The 11,680-nt window shown below is 56.0% G+C and overlaps 3 protein-coding genes across 3 annotated transcripts; 2 read left to right on the forward strand and 1 right to left on the reverse strand.

Annotated features, from left to right (window-relative positions):
• Window positions 1-2,109: 2,109 nt before the first annotated feature.
• Window positions 2,110-3,674, forward strand: BXZ73DRAFT_77274 (uncharacterized protein; the record flags this gene model as incomplete). The annotated part of the gene is made up of 5 exons (XM_048022629.1): window positions 2,110-2,316; window positions 2,355-2,582; window positions 2,617-2,844; window positions 2,998-3,485; window positions 3,554-3,674. 5 exons carry the CDS (start codon window positions 2,110-2,112, stop codon window positions 3,672-3,674), a joined length of 1,272 nt encoding a protein of 423 aa, XP_047878392.1.
• Window positions 3,675-5,495: 1,821 nt separating this feature from the next.
• On the reverse strand, window positions 5,496-8,576 carry BXZ73DRAFT_77275 (uncharacterized protein; the record flags this gene model as incomplete). Its single annotated transcript, XM_048022630.1, has 8 exons — window positions 5,496-5,714; window positions 6,089-6,118; window positions 6,472-6,765; window positions 6,845-6,846; window positions 6,886-6,965; window positions 7,924-8,050; window positions 8,112-8,338; window positions 8,404-8,576. 8 exons carry the CDS (start codon window positions 8,574-8,576, stop codon window positions 5,496-5,498), a joined length of 1,152 nt encoding a protein of 383 aa, XP_047878393.1.
• Window positions 8,577-9,299: 723 nt separating this feature from the next.
• BXZ73DRAFT_101060 (uncharacterized protein) lies at window positions 9,300-10,299 on the forward strand (the record flags this gene model as incomplete). Its single annotated transcript, XM_048014778.1, has 3 exons — window positions 9,300-9,572; window positions 9,633-9,941; window positions 9,988-10,299. 3 exons carry the CDS (start codon window positions 9,300-9,302, stop codon window positions 10,297-10,299), a joined length of 894 nt encoding a protein of 297 aa, XP_047878394.1.
• Window positions 10,300-11,680: the final 1,381 nt, after the last annotated feature.

The following is an 11,680-nucleotide window of genomic DNA, read 5'->3' on the forward strand; positions in this document are numbered from 1 at the left end:
CTCGTATTACTCTTCACTAGCACAGCCACTTCCCACACATAGGTTTGCTACTTACTCCCATCACCCTAGCTCTGGGCTAGGGTCCCCCTGTAGGGTTCCACTAGCGCTGGGTTCGCACTGCCACCTAGGCCCAGGGCTTCACTCCCTGATACACTTTGTAGTGCCTGTTAGTGTCTATACCTATTTAACTAGACTGAGATGGGCACTCTTTGGGGGCTTCAGTCAGACTCTATGTGGACTACTACTATGAATATACTCAAGATTTATAGACATTGATTTGAATTTTGAAGGGCTGCTTTCAGAAAAGTTAGGCTTCCGTAAGTTATTAGACGCCCAGCGGCTGTATCACCCTGTCTCTGCCCATTGCACCTATGCCTGCCTACTAGTAAATCAGATCAATTCCCTATAATGTTGATTATATTCGTGAACCTAGTCCACATAGCAGCCAGTCTAGATGTCAACAAAGCGCTCATATCAATGCAGTGTTGGAAGCACTACAAGGTCAATGACATATGCTTCATATGTTGTAACTATTGGTATGAGCTCAGATGATGTCCGTTTCAGATGGCCTTGAGTGCGTTTGATGCGCACTGATGAGAGAGATCTAATAGGTTATGTTATGTGATTCTGAAAGCAGATGCGATGGAATGGTTTGAGTAACACTGCTGCAGCACTATATGTAATGTATATGGCTGATTATAGGCTTGTTTCTGATTCAATCACTACATATGTAGATGTATTAGAACACCTCCTCGAAGGGCTACAAGACAGTATATGTTATGTTATGTATTGTGCTTTGCAGCTGCTATACTGTAGCAACTACTGCTTGGCAGTGTTGACTGGGTTATAGTGCTGTGCCTGGGAATATGCTTATGTAACATACACCATTCAAACGCCACTTTGAAGACGTACTTGTCATAGTTTATATCATAAGAAACGGACAAGAAATGAGCAATAGAGAGTGTAAGCAATGTTCCTATATGCAGTTTCCTAATAAGGTGTGTGAGAAAACTGTTACATAAGCGCCAGCAGCGCGAACTCTCATTGCTCCTGCCACTGCTCCTCCTCTCTTGGGGGACTCTCATCCACCCTTCACCTCTGTAGCCTGGCTTTTAGCCAAAGTCAGCGCTCATGAGTGGGAGGATGCCCCCCCCCACAGTCCCTGTGCTTCTGTACCATGCCTACTCGGTGCACCGATTTAGAGCGGTGGTCTTGAGCCTGGGATGCCTGCGACATTGCCATTTTGGGTGGCCGGGTCGTTGGAGCACAGACCGAGTTCTGTGTGAGATGGATTCAGCACTCTCTTCAACTCTCTAGTAAGTTTTCAGTGTTTATAGGTACTAGGTAAGTGTTGTTTGTCTAGTTGCTCATTACCATGGTACTTTGACGTCACTATGCCTCCCTTCCTATTCTCTATCACTCTCAGAACACTGCCAGATTGCTCCCAGGTGTGTGCTCTTTCTGTAGACCCCCCATTTATCCCCCACTTCGCATTTTTCATCCCCCTGTACACATACTGATGGTGTGGGTTGGCACAGCGCTCACGGGCGTCTATTTCATAGGCGCCCACGGCACTGCTACATCCACAAGCCTTGCGTGCCATCCATCCCTTTCCCATGGTCAGATTTGCTTCATTTTTGGTAGGTAGGCACTAGTAGCTAAGGCTGTTTGCGGCTCCACCCACGGATGATCCGGATCCGAACCCACGGATCAGGTGACTTCCGGGGGCTTGATCCAGATCCGCATGGATCAGAGCCACTGGAAGAGCCGGAGCCACGCGATCTGGACCCGCAATCCGCGGATCAAGCCGCCAAACAAGCCGCACTCTGTGGCTCGGTGCGGCTCAGGTGCTTTTGCGGATCATTTCACCCAGATGTGCTGTTTAAAAGTATAATATTGCATCCACAGTCATTAGAATCAAGAAGAGGGCGATTCCATTGACAGAAACACTACTCTAAATACATTCAGTAGTTGTACTAGTAGCTACAGACATACAACTACAATGTGGGAGGGGCGACAATGGATGATGGGGGTTGAGGTGTGGTGGGCAACACGGGCGAGATGGATGAGGTGAGGCGGGGGCAGGTCGTGGGCAACGTGGGGTGAGACATGGGTGACATGAGGGAGATGCCGGCGGCGCGGACGATGCGGGTGAGGTGGGCGACGTGGGTGAGGTGGGCGACGTGGGCGACGTGGGCGACGTGGACGAGGGTGACAAGGGAGATGCACAGGGGTGAGGCGGATGAGGTGCAGCGGTCGACGTGGGCGCGACACGGTCGACGCGGCGTGACACGCGGGCGAGAACGTGGTGGGCGCGTGAGACGATGCGGGCGACATTGGCGACGCGGGCAAAGGTGACGCGGGCAAGGGTGACACGGTGGTCACAGGATGAGGGCGCGAGGGCACGGGCGGGGGGACGGAGGGCGGAAGGACGCGGACGCGGAGGACGCGAGAACGCGGTGGGCGAGGACGAGCAGGAGAAACAGGGAACACAGGGGGTGGACGACGCCGGGGTGGACGACGCCAGGGTGGAGAATGCGGAGGGCGCAGGGCGCAGGTGTGGAGAGCGTGACGGCAGCGAGGTGGGCGAGGACGACGCGGACGAGGGCGAGGCAGGCGACGTGGGCGAGGGTGAAGGCGGGAGGGCGGACACGTGAAGGAGGGAGGGCGGAGGCGCGGACGGCGCGGACGGCGCGGACGCTGTGGGTGGGCGATGCGGGAGATGCGGGGGAAAGAGGGCATAGTGGGCGACGGGGCGAGGTAGGGAGCAACATGGGCGAGGATGAGGACGAGGGGGCGAGTCAGCGGAGGTTGGGGGATGCGGGAAGCAGAGGGGGCAGGGGAGTAAGTACTCACTTGGGGGAGATCGGGACCGTGGGAGCTCACCGCAATCCCACCGAACGGCCGCGCGTGCGAGCGCGATGATGCCGCGTGGATGGAGGATGGGCAGACGCTGGCGATGTTGGTCGGGCGACGCGGGCAGGCGGGGGACGGTAGGCGATGCGTGGGGCTATGAGTGCGGGGGACGGCGTGATGGGCGACGCGGGCGGACGTGGACAAGGCCGCGCGGGCGATGTGGGGGCAAGATGGGCGAGGGCGAGGCAGAGAAGGCGAGGCGGACGAGCGCGAGCGCGAGAGGGGCAACCTAGGAGGGGAAGGGGACGCGGGAGCAGAAGGGGCGGGAAGAACTTAAGTACTCACCAGAGGAGGCTGCAGGAGCTCACCACAACGGCCAGGCGCGCGAGCGCGATGGCGCCGAGTGGACGAAGGATCAGACGACACGCGCGGGGCAGGCGAGGGACGTGGGGGACGCGGGCGAGGGCAAGAGCGACGCGGGCGTGCCGGAAGATGCGGGAGACGCGTGGCGGATGTGAGGCGGATCCGGGTGATGAAGCGGAGGGCAGGGGCGTGAAGCGGAGGGCAGCGTGGGCAGAGGACGAGGGCTCGCCGGGGGGTGGCAATGTGGCAAGACGGATAGGCCCGAGGTGAGGTGGTGGACGAGTGCGGGACGAGCGTGAGCGCAAGCTAGGACGCGCGTGGAGCAACTCACCAGAGTCGGAGATCGGGGGCGCGGGAGCTCACCGCGAGCCCACAAAACAACTCCTGGGCTTGAGGACGGCCGCGCGCACGCGACGACGCAGCATGGATGGAGGGTAGAGGATGAGCGAGGATAGACTGGAGAGGAGGACTCTGAATGAAGACGGGCAAGCGACGCGCGAGACGCTGCGTTCGAGTCCGAACATTGCCCGATCTGGACGGATTCCCGCGTGCAGACGCCAGACACGGGCGCCAAATGCACTCGAAGTGAACGTAGGTCATGTTTTGTCTATTACTCGGTCAATTCTTTGCCAAATCACACGAGAATAATATCGTTATAAAGATGCTTCAAACGGCTTTCGAACAGTATAGGTTTTGTAGTACATAATTACAAATATGAGCTTTTACTCAAGAACCTGCGGATAATCCATGGATCGAGCCGCAGATCCGCCAAATTTCAGCCCCTTCGATCCGGAGCCGCTGGGAGCCAGAGCCGCAGAGAGCTGGAGCCGCCCGGCTCATGATCCCTGGCTCACGGCTCCGGATCATTGCGGGTTTACCCGCGAAGTGAGCCGGAGCTGCAAACAGCCTTACTAGTAGCACTGCCCACCTGATCTATGTACTTTGTTTTATCATTTTGTATGCTTTGAGCCCATAACAGCATGTTTATGCCCTGGGAGTGGCCACCCAACGCATATCAGCGCTACTGGGCGCCTATTTTCGCTCTCAGCCACAGCCACCACTGCCAGCTACTGCAAGTCACACCCAGCCACCTAAAATTGTCATCCACAAGCCCTGGCTGCAATCCATCCTCTTTTGGTGGGGCTGTGCTGCCCAATCTTTGTCAGCTGCCTCTCTCATGCCTCTCCACCATATATGGACACTGTTTGCCACTATTTTCCCCCTTCTTTCCCTGCCACAGCTGCCACAGTGGCTGAAAGTGCAGCTAGGTTAAGGCTGTTCGCGGCTCTACCTGCGGATCATGCGTGTTCTGACACCCTGATCTGGAACTGCACATGATCCGTGCATGTACGATCCGGATCCGCAAGAGCCGGACCCGCGGATGACGGATACATCCGCGGGTTGATCCGTGAAGGACAGATTTGCACGGATATCCGCCAGATCAGCGGATATTCACATGTGATCTATCCGTGGGTAGAGCTGCAAGGGACGGGTATGCAGAGATATCCGTCAGATTGGCAGATATCTCTCAGGTCAGAAGCACGGTGAAAGACGCAGTGACACGCGCGCCGTGCTGGTGGCTGCACACGCACATTGATGTATGGTATACTTATTACTACTTCGCTGTGCGGCGCCGCGCAGCGCCGGAGGCGCAGGCGCACTGGCGCACGCCGCAGTGTGCTCATGTAGTTTTTCAGAGGGTAGAGCGCATGTGGTATACGTGCACACAGGAGCTCTGCGCGAAGGAACTATGAAGGATATCAACTAGTATACATACAACAGTGAACTACGACGGTCATTTGACAACCAAAGCCTCGTGAGCCTCTCGTGCTCCCTTCTTGTCCTTGATGAAGTTGATAACCTCCTTCTCCTCGACAAGGCCTGGTACCTTCGCCCACGACCCAAGGACAACATTCGCCCGGACGGATTGGTTACCAAGAGAGTGACGCAGTCGCGACACTGTCAGACGACCTCGCGAAAACGCGCGCTCAGCGTCTGTCGAGGTACCTAAGGTCGGTATTGAAACATCAGCATAGGATAGTACTGGGGCAGCGCAATGCACACACCGGGAGCACTAAGATAATCTAGTGCCATGCGGGCGAGCGCACGGTCTTGAGCCGAGCCGGTGTGCAGCAACACGTTCCAGTACTCAAGTGGATCATTGACACTGGGCTTGACCGGCGCATCGAGGTACTCTTGGAGTGCGTCAATGCTCGTCTCAGGCTCGCGCGTGGACCCAAGGTTGGCGAACATCTGTGAATGATACACGTGTCAGTTCAGATAGCACATAGGAGGCAGAAGTGGACTGTGAGGACAATGCGTACCTGATCAATGAGCGCGTCGGTCTGGGCAGTAAGGCTGAGAGCGCCAGGCTCCGGAGACTCATCACGCGATGGCACGGCTACCGCAGGGGCTTCAGTAGGCTTGTAGTAAGTCGTCCAGGCGTGCATAACGAGACGTCGAGCCTCGACGATCCACGAATCGATCCAGCCTGCCTGCAGGAAGTAGGTGAGCTTGTGACGCGGATGGAGAACTATGTGCGAAATCGGATATGTTAGTCAGTGCCATGGTCAGGGCTGAGATCACCGACTGGGGATACATACTCATAGCAATCCGATACAATGGAGTATCGTCCGTCTTGCTGTAGTACTTGTTCAGGATCTCGCGGGCAAGGACCGCTCCGCGCTTCACAGCGGGATGGCACACCTGCGTCAGGGCCCAGTTCTCAAGATGGCCGGTTAGTACATTGATCGCCGGTACAACATCGTGGAGCACAGGGTGGGTGCTCCTGGAGGCGCGCTCCGTGGCCTTAACAAACAGCTACATTAACAGTGAGTAAGAGCGGAGGACAGACAACGAATGAACTCACCGCGAGGAGGGTGTACAGCTCGCCAAGAATCTTCCATTCGGGGTCGGTGATGATGTATTTGCGCAAGCGCAGCGTCTTCCTACGGTTGAACTCCCATTTGTCACAGAGCAGGTTGATCACAGGCCGCATGTCGAGGGCACGCTTCAAGACTGCGGTGATCGAGCCCCAGCGTGTCTTGACCGAGCGAATGAGAACGTGCGCGTGTAGCTTCTTGTCGCGCGCGAGCTTCTCAAGGGCTGCACGCACCTGAGGGTGGTGCCAGACCTTCACAGAGAGCTGCATGATCTACCAAGCAACGGGTGAGTAACCTGTAACATGTGCATGCAAAGACATACCTTGTGAAGAGCCGATCGAGCGAGCGCGAGGTCCCTGGGAGTGCAGACAGCGGCAGTCTCATCGTCCAGAATGCGGGCGAAGAGCTCTTCAAGCTCATCCGCGTCAGCCTCCTCACGTGCGGTGTCAGGCTCTTCGTCGTCTTCCTCAGAGTCAGAGTTGACGGAGATGTCTGACAACTCGTCGTCACTCCCTGCCTCTGCCTCCGCGTCATACGGCTCATCCTCCAGATCATCCTCCTCGAGGACGCGCACATGTTGGCGGGACTTCTTTGCGCTTTTCTCCTTGAGAGCGTCTTTTGTGTCCTTGGGAAGACGACACTTCATGAAAGGCTTGAGCGCAGCCTGACGGGACAGAGAGTTAGCAATGGAGGTCAGGAGAGGATATATATACTCGCGCACAGAGAGTGTGCACAGTGCGTACCACTGCACACCCACAATCACACTGTACCTGCAACCACACACAATTGCTCTCACCCAGATCGCGCCCAGTGATCACGCCCGATCGCGCACGATCGCGCGTGACCATACAACCGTGCGTTGGACTGCGCGAACGTAGAGTGTGATCGCACGCGACCGCAGAGTGTGATCGCGTGCAATTACACTGATTCAACACAGCGGGATGTAGGGACATACCTTAACAACAAGATTCAGGACGTGTCCAAAGCAGCGGATGTGTCCAAAACCAATCCGGAGGTCAGGGTGTTGTTCTTGAAAGAGTTTCATCATCTTGACGTTGACCTCCGCATTGTCGCAGACGACAGCGATGACCTTCTTGAGGATACCAAACCGAAGAAGACATTTCTCCAGCTTCTTGAGCAAGTAGACGGCCATGTGCGATTCCGTGAGCCTGCAACGGGATGTCAATACGAGCAGAAATAAAGAAAGTGTAAACAATGTACTTCACAAAGTCCAGGATGATGTGCGCGATCCGGCCGGACTCGTGCCAGTGCGCGGTGATCCCTAGGTAAGAGATCACATTAGGGGATGTCCAGCCATCAAAGCAGATGTGGATTGATCCTTCAAGAGCCTGTGCGTGAACGATTGTGAGAGAGAGGTCAACGTCAGATATGAAGCGCAGCAATACGGACGTACCTTGAGACGTTCAATGACCCGATGCTCGACCTCAACGTGAATATCGCGGATATCGAGCGATACGGTCTGGCGGGATGGTAACGTCGCCTGACTGTTGCACATCTTGATTATCTCGTTCAGCTCCGGATCCTCGAAGATGAGGAAAGGCCGGTTGCGACGAGATGACCACATCGCACACAAGAATCGCATGCGTGCGGGCGTATACGTTGAACCAGAGGTGAAGTTCTTGATGGACTTCGACTCGGCCGTATCCGATGGTGTACACTCATCGACATGGCGCTTGAGGTTGCCAGTGCTGTTCTCATATGGTGGTCGGTGCACGTGAGTGGAGGAGTGACTATTGAACCAAATATTGGTGAGCCAGGACCCATAAGTCAATACTATGCTTACACCGAAAGTAATACATACAGTTTGCACTTGAAGCGATACGTCTTGCGTCCAGGGTTCCGCTTATCGTCGACGATCTCGGGGGGCAGCTTGAAGTGAGCGTAGACTGTGCCAGGCTTCTCAGTGCCCCAGCTCTTCATCACATCCTCTGAGCAACAATGTTAGCGCATGCACGGCGCATACAGATGACAAGGTTGAAGAACACTGACCGAGAATATCCTCGTGCGTCCAGCCCATGTATGTCTTGTCAAATTGAACGCGGACCTCCTTCGCAGTCATGCCACGCTTCTTGATGCCGCCTCCGCCCTTCCTGTCGGTTTTTGACATCTTCGGTTTGGTTGGAGGAGGAGACCCATCTGAGTCGTCTGAGCTTGACCCAGAGTCGATCGAAATGGCGCGCTGTTTCGCGGTGTTAGCATGCGGCTTGGGCGAGCGGCTGCAAATGCGCACGCGTTTAGCTATACACACCGTTGGGGCTAGCCAGGGAATATATTGACGTACCTGACTGACTTCCCCTTGCGGCGCTTAGCACGTGGGGGGACGCGCGACGGTGACGTTGTCTCCGGATGTTCGGGGGCTGGGTCCCCACCGCGAGACTGTATGCATGGCGGGGGGGGGAGAAGGAAAGGGACGGGAGAGAGAGAGAGAGAGGCTGCCACGGTGCTGCCCTGCATCACAGACAAGCACGCGTGATGTCGGACAACGCAGCCAGCGCACAGGGTGTGCTCCCAGGCCAATAGACCCCGCAATGGGGCAAGCGCGGGCGATGGAGCGAGTGTGGGCGATGGAGCGAGCGCAGGTGATGGAAGCTGGGCAAAGCCTCCGAGGTGCTGATAGCGTCACACGGCCCCGCGGATGACGCGCGTCGCGCATGCCCCTGCGCTTGGCCGTGTTCTCTGTCGTCCTCCCCTGCTGCCCAGCACGTACTTAGAGCAGCAGGGGAGGGCAATAATCAGCGCGATCTGTGCATGATCTGCACCGATCGTGCACGATCGGCAGTGATCATGCACAGATCAGTATCTTATCTCGGTGGTGCGTGGTGCAACAGCCACTGAACACTGCCACCAACCCAAACAAGGGAGGCCGGAATGACCGGGACGCCGTACGCACGGGCGCCAGCGTCTCGGACGTCCGCGGTGCCCGCACCGCGCCCGCATCCGCTCGTCCTCCCGCTCGGTCATCAGCTCTGTGCCTGGTGGATGCCGTACTGTGTGCGTGCGGTGCGTGCACCTGCCAGGCGCAGAGCAGGGAGACCTGAGCCCCCGCGTGCGCATGCCTGTCACATAAGGCAGCCATGTGGGAACGCTCCCCTGCTCTCCTCCCCGTCTTTTGCCTTCCTGCTGCCCTCTCTCCCAACGCCTCTCGCCCGACGCCGCTCTCCCTCTGCGTGATCCACCATGCCCCCTCAGCCTCCCCGCGTCAAGCCCAGTCAAGGCATTGAAGCGCACATCCCGGATCACATTGAGTACCTTCTGCCCAACAGGGGAGAAGGTTTCGTTCATTTCCTTCCCGCACGCGCTCGCCACCAGATCTTTGGCCGCACATTCTGCGAGCCCATTGACCCTGGATCAAGCCCCGCCCAACCTGGCTCCCTGGTGACACGGCCGTTCACCAGGGAGAAGATAGGCTGGCTCTATCTCGTTGTGAATGGGCAGGAGACCGACTACACGGTATGTAAATTTCCGTTGCTTGTCCTGCTCTCTAAAACAAAACTGTTCTATTCCCCCTAGGCTGCCTTCCCGTGCACAGATGCCGCCCGCACGATCACACCAGAGGCATGGCCCGAGGGCTGGCTGCGCCGAGCGGTCGACGACGCCCCTCTGAAGATGTGCCTCAAAGAGCCGGATGCGACCGAAGTACATCGCCTCATCAAGGCCTTCGCGTGGTACACATCCCATGAAGAGCCGCATACCGCCCCGCTTCCTTTCGAGACCTTCCTGGGGATAGTCTTGCGCGAGCTTGGGAACCTCGCAGCACAGGAGAACAGCATGCCCGCGATCCACCGGATCTCGAACATGCTATTGTACACAATGCCTGAGGTATGTCTTGATGCACTATTCGTTACTGTCTAACATTTTGCTGCAGGTCATCCTCAACTTCTCCGAGTCCTGGGCTCCTGTCCGTGGGGCACGTTGCACCCGGACCTGGCTCGAGATGGCCCAGTGGGCACGCCAAGCCAATCTCTACACGCCAACCTTTCCCCTCAACCCCAGGGGCGAGTATCTCCGTGCCCATGCCGCCACTCTGCGCCGCTTGCGCCAAGAATCACGCGAGTACGCTCGCAGCCACCCCCAGGTTGAGGAGGCGTCCGATGACGAGGCAACCATGGACCGGTTTCGTGGCCGACGAAGCCGTCACGGCACGCACTCACACCCGCCGCTGCCGCGCTCACGCTGAGTCCCTCGCGGTGCGATATGCGGCCTCCTCTTCGACTTTGTTGGAGCGCTGGCGTTGAGTCGCGCGCGTGGTCGCGGTGATGCATGGTGAATAATGTCTTCGGGGCTCACGTGAGCAGTGATGTCGGATGGGCGCGTGTGTGCGCCATACGGGGAGACAGTGATTGTGGTATGTGCGCGAGGCTCAAGCGGGGTTGTGGCATGCATTGCGCGGGCGGCGGACCATGGACATGTATATCATTGTTGTGTCGAGTAGTCACTTCGAATAGATACATCGGTTACTGTCTCATAACTGTTGTGTGAGCTTGGGCGCTTGCGTACCTGGCGGGTGTACGGATATCCGGAGATATCCATGGAGAACCAGTAGGCTTGATCTGCACCCGTGAGGACCCGCACCCGCATGATCCGCGTATCACGCGGGTGTGGATTGGCAGCTCACGGGTGCGGATATCGGCACGGATATTTGTAGAATATCCGTACCCACGAACAGCCTTAAGCTAGGTGCCTATTTTGAACGCTTTTTCAAACTCAGCTCAGCTCAGCTGGTACAGCACCTGGGTGGGGCACCCAGGAGCCTTGGGTTCAATCCCTGGTAGTGCCGCTTTTTTCTACATGTGGCTGTGCTATGCAGGCCTGGTTGTAACAATGGGTATTCAGGCTTTGTAAAATCCAATCAATTGCCTAAAACCCCGATTATATTCATGAAAGCAGCTACTACAGAGTGTATCACTAATATGCTTACAGCTTGGCTTTAAACACATTAGATAAGGGACAGTGTAGATACTATCACTGGTGCCTACTACCTTTAGAGAGCTCATGTGACCTCAGTTCTTATCTGTTCAGGGTGATTGTATATGCATCAGAAAGCTATGTAGAAGGCCTATATGATTGCAACCCCTTTATTGACCCTAGTCCCCCCTTCAAGTGTTCTTGCAATGTAGAATGATAGTGCATACTCTGTCTATGCAAAATCAAATACAGCACCTAAAATCTTGACGATATCCAGAAGGGCAGCTATAACACAGTGTGTGGTACTATATTGGATTTTATCTGCATAGTAAGCACTTTAGTACTAGCTTTCACACTGTTTACACTTCTGCTATATATTATGTTTTTGTTTGCCTATGATGATAGTGGTGGTGTTTAATATAGCTTATTAAGGTCTCTCATATCTTCTCATTATATCCCATATCTCATTAATCATTTTCTGCCAGTAATGGCCCACTCCTACCAAGTGACTGGTCCTGATCAGGGATGTTCCGAACACCTTGGTGAGGCTACGTTCACGCCCCACAACCTCTGAGCAGTGACTGGTACTGATCGGGGATGCTCTGAACACCCTGGTGAGGCTACGTTCATGCCCCATGACCTCTTCGCTATGA

The sequence above is a fragment of the Epithele typhae genome (genome assembly GCF_022376455.1).
Source record: "Epithele typhae strain CBS 203.58 chromosome Unknown BXZ73scaffold_21, whole genome shotgun sequence".
NCBI classification, from domain to species: Eukaryota; Fungi; Basidiomycota; class Agaricomycetes; order Polyporales; family Epitheliaceae; genus Epithele; species Epithele typhae.